The sequence below is a fragment of the Homalodisca vitripennis genome, chromosome X (genome assembly GCF_021130785.1).
Source record: "Homalodisca vitripennis isolate AUS2020 chromosome X, UT_GWSS_2.1, whole genome shotgun sequence".
Lineage (NCBI taxonomy): Eukaryota > Metazoa > Arthropoda > Insecta > Hemiptera > Cicadellidae > Homalodisca > Homalodisca vitripennis.
The window spans coordinates 36,300,901-36,318,565 of NC_060215.1; the positions used below are offsets into that span (position 1 = coordinate 36,300,901).

At 33.0% G+C, this 17,665-nt stretch overlaps 1 protein-coding gene across 10 annotated transcripts in view; it reads left to right on the top strand.

Moving 5' to 3' along the window:
• The window catches only part of LOC124368903 (histone-lysine N-methyltransferase 2C-like), a 164,358-nt gene extending 147,818 nt beyond the window's left edge, over positions 1-16,540 (top strand). For all 10 annotated transcript variants that reach the window (XM_046826421.1, XM_046826420.1, XM_046826425.1 and 7 more), the window contains 11 exons: positions 196-324; positions 4,261-4,416; positions 5,616-5,725; positions 6,407-6,650; positions 6,934-7,182; positions 8,561-8,662; positions 10,140-10,329; positions 10,896-11,193; positions 12,717-12,846; positions 15,962-16,144; positions 16,257-16,540. In XM_046826421.1, coding sequence (XP_046682377.1) covers positions 196-324; positions 4,261-4,416; positions 5,616-5,725; positions 6,407-6,650; positions 6,934-7,182; positions 8,561-8,662; positions 10,140-10,329; positions 10,896-11,193; positions 12,717-12,846; positions 15,962-16,144; positions 16,257-16,349 — 1,884 coding nt within the window. In that variant the 3' untranslated portion in view covers positions 16,350-16,540. The remainder of the gene's footprint in view (positions 1-195; positions 325-4,260; positions 4,417-5,615; positions 5,726-6,406; positions 6,651-6,933; positions 7,183-8,560; positions 8,663-10,139; positions 10,330-10,895; positions 11,194-12,716; positions 12,847-15,961; positions 16,145-16,256) is intronic.
• The last annotated feature ends 1,125 nt before the right edge of the window (positions 16,541-17,665 follow it).

Consider the following 17,665-nt stretch of genomic DNA (forward strand, 5'->3'; position numbering starts at 1 on the left):
TTGTTTCTTGTAAATGTATCGCAATGAAACTAATAAATAGTCTTATTTAGCTTTTAATCTTGGCCTCTGAAGACTTTAAATCATTCATAACAAATTATGATTTGGACTCCAATACATTGTCTTAACTCAGCAACTTTTACATTTTTAGTTAAATGTTTACGGAAGGTATGTTTTTCAAATTGTATTTTTTTCTAGGCCGCAGCTGTAGTAGACCATCTCTCACAGTCAGACCCAAGCCCTGTGAAGAAGTCCAGATTGTCTGTGGATGCTGATGTTAAGAAAAAGGTGAAGCTAGAGATCAAGGAGGAACCAGCCGCTAAAATGGTAGTTACAGTTGAAATTTCTTAGTTGACATTTTGTAGGAAAATGTGCCGTGATTTTAAATAATGTTGTTGTTCAGAGTGTTTTGCCATGTTGTAGACGTTTCAAACTTACTACTTCATCATAACAATGTAATGCCTTACCATATCTCCTCTGAATTCTAAAGCTATATTTCCCCTATAATGTTACTCGTTTAGCTAAACGATAGCTTTGAGCCCTCTAAATATTTGTGCCAATAGTTTAACTGCAAAAACATCTTGCACAATCAAGAATAAAAACGGAATTTATTTGCCATTGAGAAATCTTATTTTTTTAATATTAAACTAGTAGTTATTTTTTTAATATTAAACTAGTAGTTATATTTTTAATATTAAACTAGTAGTTATTTTTTAATATTAAACTAGTAGTTATTTTTTTAATATTAAACTAGTAGTTATTTTTTTAATATTAAACTAGTAGTTATTTTTTAATATTAAACTAGTAGTTATTTTTTTAATATTAACCCTTTGAGTGCCAAGACCATATATTGAGTTATGGAACTTTTTGCAACATATGTTATATTCAGGTATGTCTAAAAATGCCAGACCCGGAAAATCCCAGTTGTGTAGCAACTTAGTAAAACATTTTTTTAACAGGATTATTTTCCATAGAAACTTATCATGCTGTAGATCAAAATGCTTGGTTTTAATTGGGCTATACTTTATTAGTTAAATTTTCTTACAGTTTATTTCTTATATATATATATTTTTAACACAAAACAAAAAAGTTTTCTTTTTTAACATTTTTTTAAAGTTTTATTGCAGTTTTTACAAAATAAAAAAAAACATTTTTACTATGGAAAAACACTTTCTTTTCTAAGGGAATATTACTAATAAAAAATGTGCAAAATTTCATAGTGTTATGTTCAAAAACCGGGACAAAAAAAAAATTTTTTTTAGACCAAAAACAGTTTGGAAAAAATACACACATAGCCTCATCATATACATTTGTGTGTGGTCTAAAAGAAAACTTATAAAATTTACTCACCACATACAGTATTTTCTTATGCTCAAGAATGAAAGAATGAATTTCAGTTCAAAATCTTCACTAAATGTTTATATACAATTATTTATATACACTATTCACAACAGTTTGTCTTCACTTCACTTGGCATTTGTGCTTTGGGAAGCAGGTGCCATGACAGCCTTCCCCACAGTTTGTGCAAACTGTTCTAGACCTCTTCCTTCCTGTTTTGAAATCAGGCCCCCTCATTGTACATACAAAACAAGTCTTTTCTTTTTTTCCGGGCAATTTTTCTAATCCAATTTTTTCTTTTGTCACCCTCTACGTTTACAGTTTTACCTTGCTGTGCTACCCATTCATCAGAAATACTTTCAATGATTTGCACAGTATACTGGTATCTAGAAAGAGAGTTTCCTGTTGTTTTGGACACAATTTTCCCTATATATAATGTAGGAATTTATTACCATTCTTGCAAAAAGATTAAAAACAACCTTTTTCCAATACTTAACTGTTCGTCTTTCGTCAAGGTAAGAATAGAGCATCATGTCGAATGTGTCTATCCCACCCATGTGCTTATTGTAATCTAGTATGATGGATGGTTTGTTTTCAACTGTTACCCTGCCATGCCTCCTTTTGGTATGTACAATATCTTTTATCTCAGCTTTTGAGGACAGCAAAACAACTGGTTTTTTTTTGTGATGCTTGTTGTCTATAGGCCAGTGTCACTATGTTTCCTTGATGGTAGTACTTCTTCTGGCCAACTTGAAACTTTTCTTTGATTCCATCAGGCAAGCCTTTTTTATTCTTCCTTACTGTGCCAGTAAAAAAGGTTTTTTCCTCATACAATTTTTTGACCAGCGGAATACTAGAAAAAAAATTGTCTGTAAAAACATGAAAAACCCTTTCTGTAAATAATTACAAGCCACGAAGAAGAGAAGTGACAACCGAATAGCCAAGACCATATTTTTTTACCTCATCAGATGGAGATGTGTTCTTCTTACCCTGATAGCAAAATAAGCTCATGCAGTAATTAGATACAGAGTCACACAACACCCATAACTTTATTCCCCACCTATGGTGGTGCTTATTGGGGAGGTATTGTGTGATTCCGGTTTTGACTTTTCGTCCCAATTAGAGATTCGTCGACTGACAACTGTTCATGGGCTGTATAAAAGAATTTAAATAGCCTATTACAGTGCTCAATTAAGGGTTTGAACTTTTGAGTGGGGTCGTAACCTGGTTGGTTGGCTTTGGGTAGTTTTTCATTGTCAACAATGTGAAAGAAACTAAGCAAAATTTGAAATCTATTTCGTGTGAACATCTTACTAAAACCATGGAGTTGCTTGTGAGTCACTAGTTGACCAATAAGAGGGGATAGTTGGTTTCCTAATCAGGCCCATATTTAAAACAGCAGCAATAAAAGCCTTCATTTCCAAAATGTTCACGGGGATCCAGCTGTGCCTACGACTACCAGGTGAGTCATTGTCTGCAAAAGACGAAATTGTCTGGTTAGCATACCTGTTGGTTTCAATCCACAAACATAGTCAAAAGTGTTTCTGTAAAAAATAGTGTAAAATAGTCAATGGGGCTTAGAGTCAACAGGTGGGCAATGTCTAGGTCCTGGAGATTCAACATAAGAAAAATCATGAGTGAAGTTACTACTGCGGCTCTCTTCGTTTATACTAAGCCCAAATATCATTGTCTGTAGGCCCGTCGGCATCATCACCCGATTCAGAGGAAACTGGATAACACACTCCTATCAATGATTCTACTTACGTTAGGTCTAGGCCTAACCAGTGTTCCTGACGTACTAGGCCTAGGTCTAGAAACATCAAAGTCACTCTCTGAGGATTGACCTCTATGTACATTTTTTTTTGTGGCTCATACAATGGATCAGCATCACTATCATCACTAAATAAATCACTAAGATCGTCTTCTGAGGTTAGTAAATTACCATCAGATACATCACCATCAAGTTCTCTGTCCACCTCACTTGATCTAAGGTTCTCAGGATCCATTATTCAGCCATTTGAAAACTACTTAAGTGTTTTACCACACTAATAATAAACACTACACGCACAATTCAAACGATTGTAGCACAAAACGTAATAATTACGCTATTAGAATTCAAGCAACAATGTTTCAAAAGAAACAACACACTAGCACGACGCGGTTCTGCATTCGTCGTCTGCCACGCTACTCAGCTAGTCAGCTGTCGGCAGCGCTGTGATGGCCATTGTTTTTTTTTTTAGATTCTCTTCTGGATTGGATTTTTTTTTCCAAACACCACAGAAAATTAAAGGCATATTATTAGAAATACAATTTATTACGTAGAAACATAAAAATACCGAAAAATATAAACAAAGGATCTTAAAATAATTGGTGGCGAAGATTCGTCACCATGGCATTTCTCGCATATACAACTGGTGGCGAAAAAGTCGTCACCGTGGCATTTCTCGCATTTATCATTGGTGACGAAATTTCGTCACCGTGGCACTCAAAGGGTTAAACTAGTAGTTATTTTTTTAATATTAAACTAGTAGTTATTTTTTTAATATTAAACTAGTAGTTATTTTTCGGATATTAAAAGTAGGCATCATTAGTGATGTGAAATGTGCTACAGTTTCTGTGACTTAATGTAATATGACTTGGACATTGTGCAGTTCACTATTCATAGTAATCACTGTATTTTTACAAGAGACCCCAGATAGTTCTGTAAGATCTTAAATCCTCTGTATATATGTTTCTTTTTACAAACTAGAAAGTGTTATATGTGCAATAGTAGTCACTATACTTTATATTGTAGATAGAAATCTGTTAGATGAAATATTAAGTAGTACTGTATAAAATTAATATACTTTATAAATTCAAAATTTATATCATACTTATATTATTGTATGCATTCCTAAATTCTCGATTTTTACTCTGATTTCACAGGAAGTGAATCTACAGATAGTGAAAAAGGAGGAGCCCTCTGTAATAGTGAAAGAGAAGCCCAAACTGAAAGGAATCAAGTACAGAGTTTGGACCTCTAATACAGTTCCTCCTCCGATGGCAAAGCACAAACGTCCAACAGACAAGGAAATGACTGAGGTTAGTAAGTCAGCCATAGACATGAGTTGTCTCCATGATTGAGGCTGTTGTCAGTGGTTGTTAGAGAAATTGAAATGTGTACCTTCCAACATAAGACAAAATTATAACTATATTGGCAGGTTCACATTCTTTTTTACGTGTAGTTTTCTCATACATCCCATCAGTATTTGAAACTGTTACAGGATTAAAGTACTGAATTTCTGTACACTAAATGTTCAGAGACATTATTAAGATAGCATACTCTCCTGACTTATATGTCATGAGCTTGATAATTGGTTCTTGAAATTCCATAGACAATACAACTGTCTTTGTTATTAAATCATTCATTACATATAAATTATTTTTAAATTTTGAGTCTGTGCATTTATTTGTGGACGATAGCTGATATGCATTACCAAATCACTTTTTTGTACTTCGTGTTTAAATACATAACCTAATTAAAAACTTATTTTACTTTTTTTAAATATGATATCAATCAATCAATACTTACAAAACATTTGAAATAACCCATCACATTAGTATAAAGTAGGGAATATGAATTTTTCTTAAAGTATAGCTATTTCTCTGGACTTTTGCAATAAAATTTTATATTTGGATTACTTTTTATATTATGAGACAATCTCCAAAGGTTTAAAAATAATAGACATTGGTGATTCTTTCGTTTAAATAATACTTAGGTTAAAAAAGGTACTAGGATTTGAAATTTGAGAATCAAATTGATCTTTTAAGATTTAGAATAGGATCAAAGATTCAAAAATAGTGGATTTGCCCATTATAGTTGACCTATTTTGATTTTGATAAGGACAGGTGTAGCTAGCTATATGATGTACTCATTCCACTTTAATGTGAATGAGGATGACAAAGTCTTGTGCAGGGATGAGGTTGCCTTGTGTGATATTTTCCTAAAATTTACTACACAAAGGTTAACTTGTATTTTAAGTAATAAGCAGAGTTGTAATAAGAATAAGAATACATAATAATAAGTATTTATTAATATTGATTGACATCCTGAAATTACTATTTAGCAAAAATATGCTCTTTTATTACAAAGTTATACATAAGAACAATGGCTTAGTCATAAATAAGCTCTTAATTTAAATTTAATTTAGTGTTGAAAGCATTTTATTTGTTCTTTATTGATAGTATATTTCCAGTCAGTAATGTACATATTTATGTGGTGATTTTATTCCCATTTTTAGACCCTCTTCCGAATGGGGATTACTGTCATGCCAGCAAAATTGCCTGACGACACAAGGGTGTGCCTGTTCTGTCATCAGGTTGGGGATGGTGTAGCCGATGGACCGGCTCGGTAAGTTATACCATTGCATAATTCAGAAACATTTCACTTTTAGTTTGAATGATTAATTTGTGAGGTAGCAATTATATGTCAACTTAAATAACTGCAAGTGTATTAATTAATGTGTGCTTACTTACTATGTCTAACTGCCTTGTATTGTAGGCTATAGTAAAATTACAAAACTGTGTGTTTTATCTTCATGATTACAGTTGCAATTCCTAATGCATCTATACGACACATGGGTGTTCCACAAGTAAACGACAAGATCAAGTTTGTTGTTAAAGCCAATAGGACCCAAGGTCAAAACCACTAATGTATACCGAAACCAATTTAAAGTGAAAGATCTGTTTCTTATCCTATGGTTAAAATTCCTTTATATTTAAATTTATCTAATATATACATAAACCAATTTAAAAAATGATTGAATTAGTTTAGCAATCCATAGTATCATTTTTGTAATATCCTACTGAGTTATATACAATTTTAGAATCAGTTGATAAGTAGTTTATTTCCTATGCTATAGGAAAATAATAAAATGTTTATAGTTAGAATTTACATACCACTCTCAGTTGCTTGGCTTCAGTAACAAAATATGTACACTTGTAATGCGACAAAGTTCTACTTGCTATGGACAACACAAACCCACTGTGTTATATTTCCTGATACGCTGACTGATGTGCTGGTGTGGTGTAGCCTACTAAACTATGACGTGGACAAATGGGTGCATCTCAACTGTGCGCTATGGTCAGACGAGGTGTATGAGACCGTGAACGGAGCCCTGATGAATGTGGAGACTGTGTTACAACAGTCACTAACTGCCAACTGCTGCCTGTGCAACCGTGCCGGCGCCACACTCAAGTGCTACAAGTTACGCTGCAGTGTCATGTACCACCTCCCCTGTGCCGTCAAGGATCAATGTGTATTCTACAAGAACAAGGTAACCAGAGTTGATAGTATTCTATATTTTAAATACTTATTTGACCCCATTCGTTTTTGTTCTAGAATATTGAATACTGTTTCTAGAAACAGCGTTCTAGAATATTGGTTAAGTGTAAATATAATATTAGGTAATTACAACAAAATAATGTATAAAGTGTGGTTGTTCCATATTTAATTTTATACATAATTTAGATTTTATAGTTGTATGTTTGAAAACAGATTAAGATTGATTTTTATACTTTCAACTATAGCTTTCTATTATTACATAAAATTTGTTTCAGACATTGTACTGCAACCTACATGTGCCGAAGAACGATAAAGACAATGAACTTACAACATTGGCGGTGTTCAGACGAGTATACATTAATCGAGATGAGAACAGACAGGTGGCAAGTGTGATGCATCACACAGAGCACAATAATGTGATGCGAGTCGGTTCCATGATCCTGCTGAACATCGGTCAGCTGCTACCACACCAGCTAGCAGCCTTCCACACACAGAACTATATCTACCCCATTGGATACAAGATTGTAAGCCGTAATTAGTATATATATAGATACTGAGGTCTAACAGACAAACACTTCCCAGTAGTGATGTATCGAAACAGAATCTTTAACGCGTTCACGACAATGTGTACCCCATCGGGTATACTCAATCTCTCACATCTGTCGTCGTGTACCCTTTCAAGTACACATCATGCTTTCATAAAGCACGTCATACGCCCGATGGGGTACAAGTTTCTGTGCATTCCTTATTGTGTTTTTATTGTTAAATTATACTTAAGACTATCGTGTACTCCGTCGGGCGCATCATTGTTTGATTTTTAAAGTAAATGTTGGATTTTTTATAATTAATTTTCTAGGTACCCCCCTTGGGGTACATGGAGAAAGATTGATAAAACATATGGAAATTTTCTTTGCAAAATATTATGAACACATACATTTCACTATACATTTCTCGTTATGCTTATACATTTAACGTTAAAAACTATTATGGTTTGTTGATATTATTATTGAAAAATTCAATGGCAAATACAAAAGTCCAGAAAAAAGCCGTCGTCGTGAACGTGTTAAAAAAGGTATAGATTCAAGAATTGATTGCTGAGATTCAACATACAAGTCTGGAGAAATCTGCAGCATCTCCCCATATTTTTCATAGTGTTTCATATAGTAAAAGACATATATCCTGGAAGTCTATTTTATAATCTATCAAATGAAAGAAGGATGTGAACAATATGACTTAGTTCTTAAGTTATAGTAAATTACTTAAACCCTTGCAAATCATTTAAAAAATAGTGGTATTCTTGAATATATTTTGTGTTACTGAGTGATCTCCAAAAGTTTTAAAATGATAGAAATTGGTTTCATGATGATTTTATCTAAACCATACTTAGACTGTTAAAAACTTAGAGAATCAGAAATCAGTTTTTTAAGATTCGGAATCAGATTTGATATTTTAAAATTCTTGATTTGACCATCACTACTTCCCAATTTGTAACCTGCTCATTGCTAGGAGTAATGAAATTTAATTAGAATTCGGCAAATCATACACAAAGAGAATTCTCTGATTAAAAGAGATCTTTTCTTTAACTTGTAGTTAACTTTCTTCTACAAAAGTATAGCAAGTTATTTACAAATTTCTTACATGTACAAACATGTTTGACAAAACTAAAGGAAGAAGGTTATTAAAAACATTCCATAGACTAGTAATGCTTACGTTGTCTACAAGATATTATTAGAACTATTAGGAGGTAAAATTTAAAGCAGATCGTTTTGCAACCTGAACTCGTCATCTAGGTCATTTAGCTAGTCCCAGTTACTGCATGATGAGATATTTGTCAATATTCAGCAATGGGTTAATGTATTAGCACTGATTTTTGAACAAATCAATACACACATTCTGTTTCAGGTTCGCTTCTACTGGAGTATGCGTGTCAGCAACAAGCGATGCCGGTACATCTGCTCCATACATGAGGCCAATGGCAGACCGGAGTTTAGAGTTCTTATTCAGGTAAATTTTATACTTTAACTATTTCTGTTTTTCATAAATAGCTGAATCATTCTAAAAATACTATTGTTCAAAGCAGGTTTATATATTAATCCCCATATCAACAGAGAGTTTATCAAGTTAATTTAATAATATTATTATTTATATTTAGTTTACCAATAAATACTTATGTTATTCAGTTTGTATGACATAGGGTACTGTAATAATGGCAAAATAACTTAAGTGTTTGTGTTTCATTTAGTTGTATTGGGTTTGCTTGGATATAACTAAAATAAAAACCAAACATTAATGCTTTATTTGACTTTCCTTAACTGTTTTTACTTTGTGTAAAAATTTTAAGCATACTATCAACCAAAGGAAAAGCAATAATTTGTCAGTTTCCTATTATAAACATACCAAGACAACACAAAGTATTTCATCAGCTCAATAAAGTAAGGTTGACAGATTTAATTATTTATTTAAAAATTTTTAGTAATATAATAGACTGTAAACTGTGTGAGACACACAGTGCAACATCAAGGTCATGGCACATGCTGAAAAAAATATGAGAAAACACACATGATTTAACCCATTAATCACTATCAAAATATTTTGAGTCAGCTCTGGTGCCCTCAATGTTACAGATGTGTTAGCATCAATCTTGATATTCCTATGTTCTCTGTTGGTATTATTAAACTGTTAAGTTGGTGGAACACCCTAGGATAATACTGATTGCCTTAGTGAAAAGATTAATAAGTGCTGATTGATTTTATGCTGATTTATGATTAGGCCTGTCTTATGGTAACTGAACATACAGCCTCACCTGATCATCATTAAATACATAAACCAAGTTGAATCTAATTACAAATGCAATATGATGTGAAAATAATTGAAGTTGCTGTTTATCTTTGAAAGTACTAAAGATGTATCCAACTAAACTCAAATTAAAGATTAGTTTGACTTAACACTATACCCCAGCTTGAAACAAACTAAAAATGAAGTCTGACTTGAAACTAAGTGAAATTGGTACACTATTGCGTAAAATAAATACATGCTATATCATATAAGATGGTCTGGTCATATTTACATAACCTTCCTGTTAGCTATGACCATGTTCAAAAAAGTGTTTCATTCTTATCAAGAGATTGAATCCTTCTTAATCCTATTTTTACATTCTTTGAAGCATTTACAGTTTTGTTATATAACATTTTGGAATCAAGTACAATGTAATTTTGAGTTATAATTTGCTGTTCGACTTCCAGACCGCACTAAAATAGCAATGAATTGTGCTACCAACACTTAGCAGCAGAAGATTCTATTACACAAGCACCGCCCACTGCATCAATTTTGGGGTACTCAAAAGTTTTCCAATATTCCGGGAACTTTTGGATACCCCCTTGTATTACAAGATCAGCCATCAGTTCTCAGAAAGGCAATTAATGTTAACGAATAGTTTTCTCAAATATGATTATAAAGGTTCCATGAAATAATATGGTTACAGGAGCCTCAGCAGGAAGACATAGAACTGCGCGACATCTCAGCGCGCTCAGTATGGGTGCGTGTGCTAGAACCATTGGCTGCGCTGCGCAAGGCTAGTAACAGTGTCCAAGTTTTCCCACGGTTCGTGTCTGGTGAAGATTTATTTGGTCTTACTGAACCAGCTATTGTTCGAGTCCTAGAAAGTTTACCAGGTTTGTAGCGTACAGTAATTCTTGAAAGTACTTATAATATCACAATTTCATATAGTGTTATCTGTTATAATTTAATTATATGTATCAGTCGTTTAGTTGATTTGAGTTTTATTAAGTGCATCATTTAGAGATAGTGTGCATGGTGTTGACATACAACATGGTTGTTGTGATTCCTGACTTAAGCGTGTCACAGTGCTTTGGTTGATTTGTTTATTTTAACTTGTGTTAGGTTAGTTCTCCATCTGAGCATAAGATCGTATATTGTAGATCTCAGAGCATACTGTTACTGATTTTTTTAAAACTAGTGATATCTGATATTACCCGAAAATAGTGGTCATGTCTTGTGAACATCCGCACATATCTGCAAAATACTATGGTCAACTTAATATTTATCTGCTGATCCCAAAGGTTTAATTGGTTGGTTGTTTAAAATATAGTTTAGTTAGAAGGTAGATATCTAACTTGCAATGTTTGGTCGTTTGTCATAAATTTTACCTGTGCATTTTTGGTACATGATTTTTATGAAATATTTTTGTAATTTATTAATCACTTTTCACATATTTCAGGAGTGGAGACTTTGACAGACTACCGGTTCAAATACGGGCGTAACCCTCTTCTAGAGCTGCCTCTAGCAATAAACCCGAGTGGTTGTGCGCGATGTGAACCTAAACCACGTGGCCAGGAGAAGTGGAAGCGTGCACACACACAGCGTACGACCAGTGCACATCAGCGCACTAACTGTGTGGCTGTCAGTAGTGCACTAGGAGAAGCGTTCAGCCCTTATAGCAAACAGTTTGTTCACAGCAAGTCCTCCCAATACAAGAAGATGAAGCAAGAATGGAGAAACAACGTTTATTTGGCAAGGTACACACATTTGAATAAATAATACCACTTAACTTGCTAAACACCTAACTTGCAAGATGAGACAGTATTAGGATTATTCTGATTTTGCCGATAACTCTATTTTGTTTGCTTCATGATGGGATTGAAAATGCACTTGTTTTGCTGGTAACCTTATCTCACCAGTATCACAAATCTTCACCATCATCAGTATCTTGCCGAATCATGATGACTTTTGGATTATAACTTCACCATTAACCCTTTTGACCAGAATCATGTTGTGATTAGGATACACATCTTTAATATCACTCCTACCTGACTAATCTCATGATAATTTTGGGATCACCATGAACTATATTCTGTTACATAATGACGAGATTGGAATATCATATTCACTATTAACCTTATCTCCCCAGGATCATGATGGGATTGGAATACACATCTTTACCATAAAATCTATCTCCAGCCTCAGGATTGGAGTACAAATACACATGCAGTGATACAACGCGTTGCAAAACTATTAAATACACGGAATAGAGTAAACAGAGTGCAACACAACACGTTCTGTGTATTTTACTCCTTATGTAAAATGTATTTTATAGTTTTGCGTTGTATCATGTCACTGACTGTATGAAACAAGTACACTGTGTCACACGGCTGCAAATTGAGACTGAGGCATACAGTTGCTCCATGCATGTTTTTTTTTAAAGTTGTTCACATTGCCTGTTGGTTTACCCAGTGAAGCAATTTATGTGCAGGTTTCTGTAGATTACTTTCAGTTTGTGGCATTCCCAGACCATTCATATACTTGTGAGCTCTAGCCATAATTGTGATTTCTGTTTGTTATGTAACTTTACTATTTTTCAATATACTTTTTTACATTTTTATTCATGGTTTTGTAAATTAAAATTATTTACCATGATATATTAATCTCAATTTAATTTAAATTTATTGTACGTCCAAGTTCCTCCCCAATCAGATAGATGGCAAGAGCACATGTGTGCACCATTTTCTCACAGTTTGTATCATTATTTACATTGTATTGACATTAATAGTAATCATCCAATACATTCTTGTAAATTGATTTCAATCCGTTAGAGGGTAGTTTATACCTCCAAGTTAAACCTACACTAGGTACAACACGAACTGATGTGTCACTTATATCTTGGGAATTCAATGGATGTCCAGGATTAGTACATCACTAACTGTAAATGTTAAGATAATGGGTCAAACGGTCGATCAATATGTCCAGTTTACTTCAGAGTATCACTGTTGGAGTTGGTAGATCTCCCTTAGTGTTAAAGGTTGTTGCAAGCCTAAACATGAGGTAGTTATGTCTCCTTTGGCTGGACTGCTAGTCTCTCCTTCGTCCAAGATGACGTGGCTGAGATATAGGGCCTGCTATCCCTCCTTATAGGATCTCGACAGGAGGTGGTCCCCACTTCCAGCCCTACCCATCCTGAATATTCTGAGGTCACCATAGTTACTAATTGGCAGTCCACATGCTTCATCTGCCTCCAGTTTGTCATATGTTTTGGTGTTTACAGGTCCAAGATTCAAGGCCTTGGCTTGTATGCAGCCAGAGACTTGGATAAACATACAATGGTAATCGAGTACATCGGAGAGTTGATACGGACAGAGCTGGCTGAGAGCAGAGAAAAGCAATATGAAGCTAAGGTGAGCTCCATTGTTACTATTGTTGAAAAAACAATAATATATATAAAACAAAATAAATATAATAAAAGTAAATAATTATATTGACGTAATTAATTAAAATTGGATCATCACTAGAAGATTCAAAGGAATTATATCCCTTAGCACAAGATTTAGCACCTTGCGTCTCAAAGGATGATGTTACGTCACAAAATTTCTGCCTCACGGTGGATGTGTGGTCTATTCTCTTTTAAAGTCAAAGCTACTACTAATGTCTCTAAAGCTACATGAGATAACACTGTACCGTTGTACGTGAACAGAGCATTGATGCTGCTGTTCATGTAATATTTTAAATAGCCCTTTCAGCTCATTTGAAAGAAGAAGATAGATTTTGTGTCAACTGAAAAATTAATTATTTATTACTCATAAGATTCACATGTAATCGATCTCTCAAAAACCATTTGAGATATATAAAGGGTTACTTATGTATTGCAGGCAACACCGCCATGGACAGTGTGGCAGTTTACATGTTTAAATGCGATAAATTAAGATAAAACCTTTTCAATGAAATCTGTGTTACAAATTAGATTTTTTAAACTTTCTCGACGTCAGATCACGTTAGTGACATCCCTAGATATAGTGCTTAAATTCAAGATCAGATCATATGAGCGCTTGTTAACTTTTTATATTTATAGTACGTACATATGTATTTACCTACTTATATGGCCCGTCAACAATTAGTAAGGGACAGAGTGGCCTCCTTGCCGACATTGCTTCCTTTTGGAAGGCAGAAAGCAAGAACCGGTCATCATAATGACATGTAAATTTCATATTAAGTCAAATAGTTATTTTTAGGTCCCAGGTAAGAAAAACTTTACCAAAAATAATGACCTCAGGATAATACCAAAGTACCAGTAATTGAATAACAACTTTATCTTAATTGAATCACAAATTCCGAGTTTTGATTTTTCAAAGTGCCAAAATCAATACCCTGGAAAAACTGGAAGTTATTGTTTGTAAAATATTTTTTTATATGTTATTTTAATGTAACCCACATAATTGTAGCTCTATAGTTAGTTTGTGATTAACTTTCAATCTTGTGTATCTATACTTTTGGTCCAAGAGTAGTGACATCAATCGACACAATATGCAATCATCATAAAGAACGTTGTACAGGCTTAGTAAAATTCCTCAGCAATTGCATAGCATATAGAAGATTGTAGAGGTAGTACATATTAATCGCGAATGTTGAGTGATTAATTTTCATCAGTAGTGCAACGCAATATCCTGTATTATTGTCACAATTTTTTATTAATCTGGTTACAGATAGGTAGATGTAACAATAGACTTTTAGGACTAAGTATAATGAGAAGTTTCAGTATCATCTTGTCCTAAGTGAACAAAGAAAATCATTTGCCATCTCCACTGTTGCTTGTTCGTAATTGGAAAATTCTAGAAAATTTCTGAAAAATTAATTCTTTTACAACATAACTCCATATTTTATTATTGAATTTTTCAAAAGTACGAAGTTTAAAAACTTGTTATATTATGTGGTACATAAAAAATACAACCACAGTTTGATAAAATGGCAACTTACCGTTTGTAAAACTTCAAGATTCACCTTTGATTCTCCAGTCTTGTGACTAGTTATCTGTAACTAATTCCACTTTTAGTTTATAATAGTTATGAATAAATGTATCTACATAAGTATTTTTAACACTAGATCATGGAAATTACGATCTTATTGTCGTAAGTAACAGTAACAGTACACAATGCCAAGACAAACAAATACGACTGACGTAATACTCATAAATAAGAAATAACAAGATCTGAATGAAAAAAATGCACTTGTCACGGGACGCATACGGATCAACCCATGAGAACGTAAACATATAATTACAAAATGTGTAGCTAAATTTTAACAAAACATTAAGTGATCAAAAAGTGAAACATTCCTCTTTTTGTTAGAATCAATATTAAAACTTTTTGAGTATATTTTAAAAACCTAGTAAGAAAAACATTGATCACAAGCACCGATTTCGGGTGCTGCCATCAAGAATACAGTGAAAATGCTGATATAGGATGTTTGCTTGTAAAGTTGCAGGGTTAATCTATGTTATTAGTTCACCACTGGCTTGTGCATACTTGTATGCATTTTTACAAAAACTTGAATCAACTGCACATTTAGGTCATGTAAAGACACTCCAGATAATTAGTAATTGATTATTTAATTTGTGTTTTGGAGCAGAAAAAAAACGTGTGTTTTTAACACATATAATATGTACTATGCTGAATTTAATTCACTATATACTAAAACAAATAGGCATATTTTTAATGGGGTTTTGAGTAACCCTTACTCATGGTCCATCAGGTGCTATTTGTCCTCTGAAAGGCATAAGTCAGCCTCTAATCGGTTCTAAAGATATTTTTGAATTATCCCTTTAACATAGATATCACAATACACTTACTTTTTGGTAACTATCTATTGATTTAGTGAAAATTAATGAGGGCTAAATTGGAAATCTTTCCTGGTTATAGCATAATTTTGGGTACACAGTTGTTTAAAAATGAAATCGTTTAAAGACTTACATCTTTACGGAAATCTTCTTCAGTGCTCAATACAGTAGGTACCTTTATAACCGCCTTAGGATAAACTTCCATCAACTTAACCTTTGCTATTCCAGGAAATGAATATGTTTAGCCGCCCTCAGTGCAATAAGAATGACCAAATGACTTCAAGTCGATGATTCTACTACCTAGCTCTGAGTTTTGTGCAATATAATTATGTACAGTATTACTTATAATTTCTTGAGAACATTTCTGTGAGTGTGGTGTATTGGTTTGTACAGTTGGTTCACACAATGAGCAGAGTGAAACATAAAGAAGTTTTACTATGAAATAAATAACAAAAGCTAAAAATAACATTAGACTTATTATGATATTTTGTAGCATACAAATTGTATAATAGTAATTTTTTGTTTTAACTGACTTTTTCCTAAAACGACCAAGGTGTGGCTCCACATTTTAAGAGGGCATTTATTAAAATCTTTGTGGTATAATGTGGTTAAGGAGGCTGCAAGTGATAACCAACTATTTAGCCAAGATCGCTCATGTTGAATACAACATTGGTATGTTACAGAATCGTGGTATATATATGTTCCGGCTGGACGAGGAGAGGGTGGTGGATGCTACATTAAGTGGTGGCTTGGCACGGTACATCAATCACTCCTGCAACCCTAACTGCGTGGCTGAGATCGTAGAGGTAGAACGTGATGTACGGATCATTATTTTCGCGAAACGACGCATCAATCGTGGAGAAGAGGTTTGTATAGCTATTCCTGTCTGGGTGTATGTGGTTATGATTTAAGTTTCATGTGTAATTTTTGTATTAGTTTCTCTACTATGTGATACTATATCTTAAATATTTGTTTTAGCTTGCTTATGACTACAAGTTTGACATTGAAGATGACCAACACAAAATTCCATGCATGTGTGGAGCTCCGAATTGCAGAAAATGGATGAACTAAAATAGGACAGTCGTGTTCTACAAGTTTGCCTAGTAGAAATCGTTATCGTAAATGAAGTATTTTTTCTACAACAGATCAAGAAATATTAATTGTAAAGAACATTTGCTACGATTTTTATTTGTATATACTAGATCACTTGTTATTTTTTAGATTTATTTTTGTTTTACTCATTATATGATATATTACGATCACAATGGTTATATATAATTGATCAATCATTATAGTTATTATTATCTTAATAAGTTATTACCACAGATTTTGTCTTTGTTATCAAAATTTTGTAAACTGGTTTTATCCTCCGTTATAATTTAAGCTTAGTGGGAGGCAAGGCATTAAACAAGATCAGAGGCTCTGGTCTTGTATTGTTCTGTTTATTACAAGAGAATTTAAGACTAACACATCAAAGCCTGAATCTTGTACTCAAATTGTTGTACATATTAAAATTTATTCTTAGTAGACAATTTATTTGTAAAACCAATTTATTGTATGTAAGTAATGGAAAAAACTGATTTGAGTGCATTTTATTGTTAATTGAAGATCTCTTTGTGTTCTATGTTTTGTTAATATTATAACTAACTGATCAAGATTGCAATAGATTAGATGTTATTGTGATATTTGTTTATACAGATGTATATTAAGGCAGTTTGCTGTATTATATGAAAATGGCATTATGAAATGTGAAATGTGGAAAATAAAATCAGTTACAACAGGCAATCCCTGAAGTGTAAAAAACCTGTAGTCAATTCTTTTTTACCTTCAACTGGTTTATATAATTTCATGTGTATATTTCAGTTCAATAACAAAATTCAATTATACTATTGTTTTCATGTGCTATATTAGCCTTATAGTATGGTACTAAAATAATATAATCCATAAAATCCTATACACTTTTTTTTCGTATTATTCATTTCATTGATCACTTGTCGAACAATACGTCTTTTTGGGTTTCGGACAAAAAACACGTCTATTGTTTTTTTTATGTTTGTGGCACCAATATGTTCATAATAAATAGATTGTTTTGTAAACTAGTAAATATTGTTTATTGTAATCAATTAACTTAATTTATAGTTTAAAATTATTTCTAGGCAGAAATGCTGATAATATAATGGAAACATTGATCATAAGAAATAACATGTTATGAGAGTGCCTTTTTTTGGCTATAATAGTAACAAATTTTTGTGTTAATTATCATTAATTTATTGATTTAGCAAAATAGGTAACAACAAAAATTATCCAAATTAACATTCGAGAAATAAAAAATGATTAAAATGATGTCAAATGATGTTTGTGATTATTGCAGGTAGTGTATTAATTTC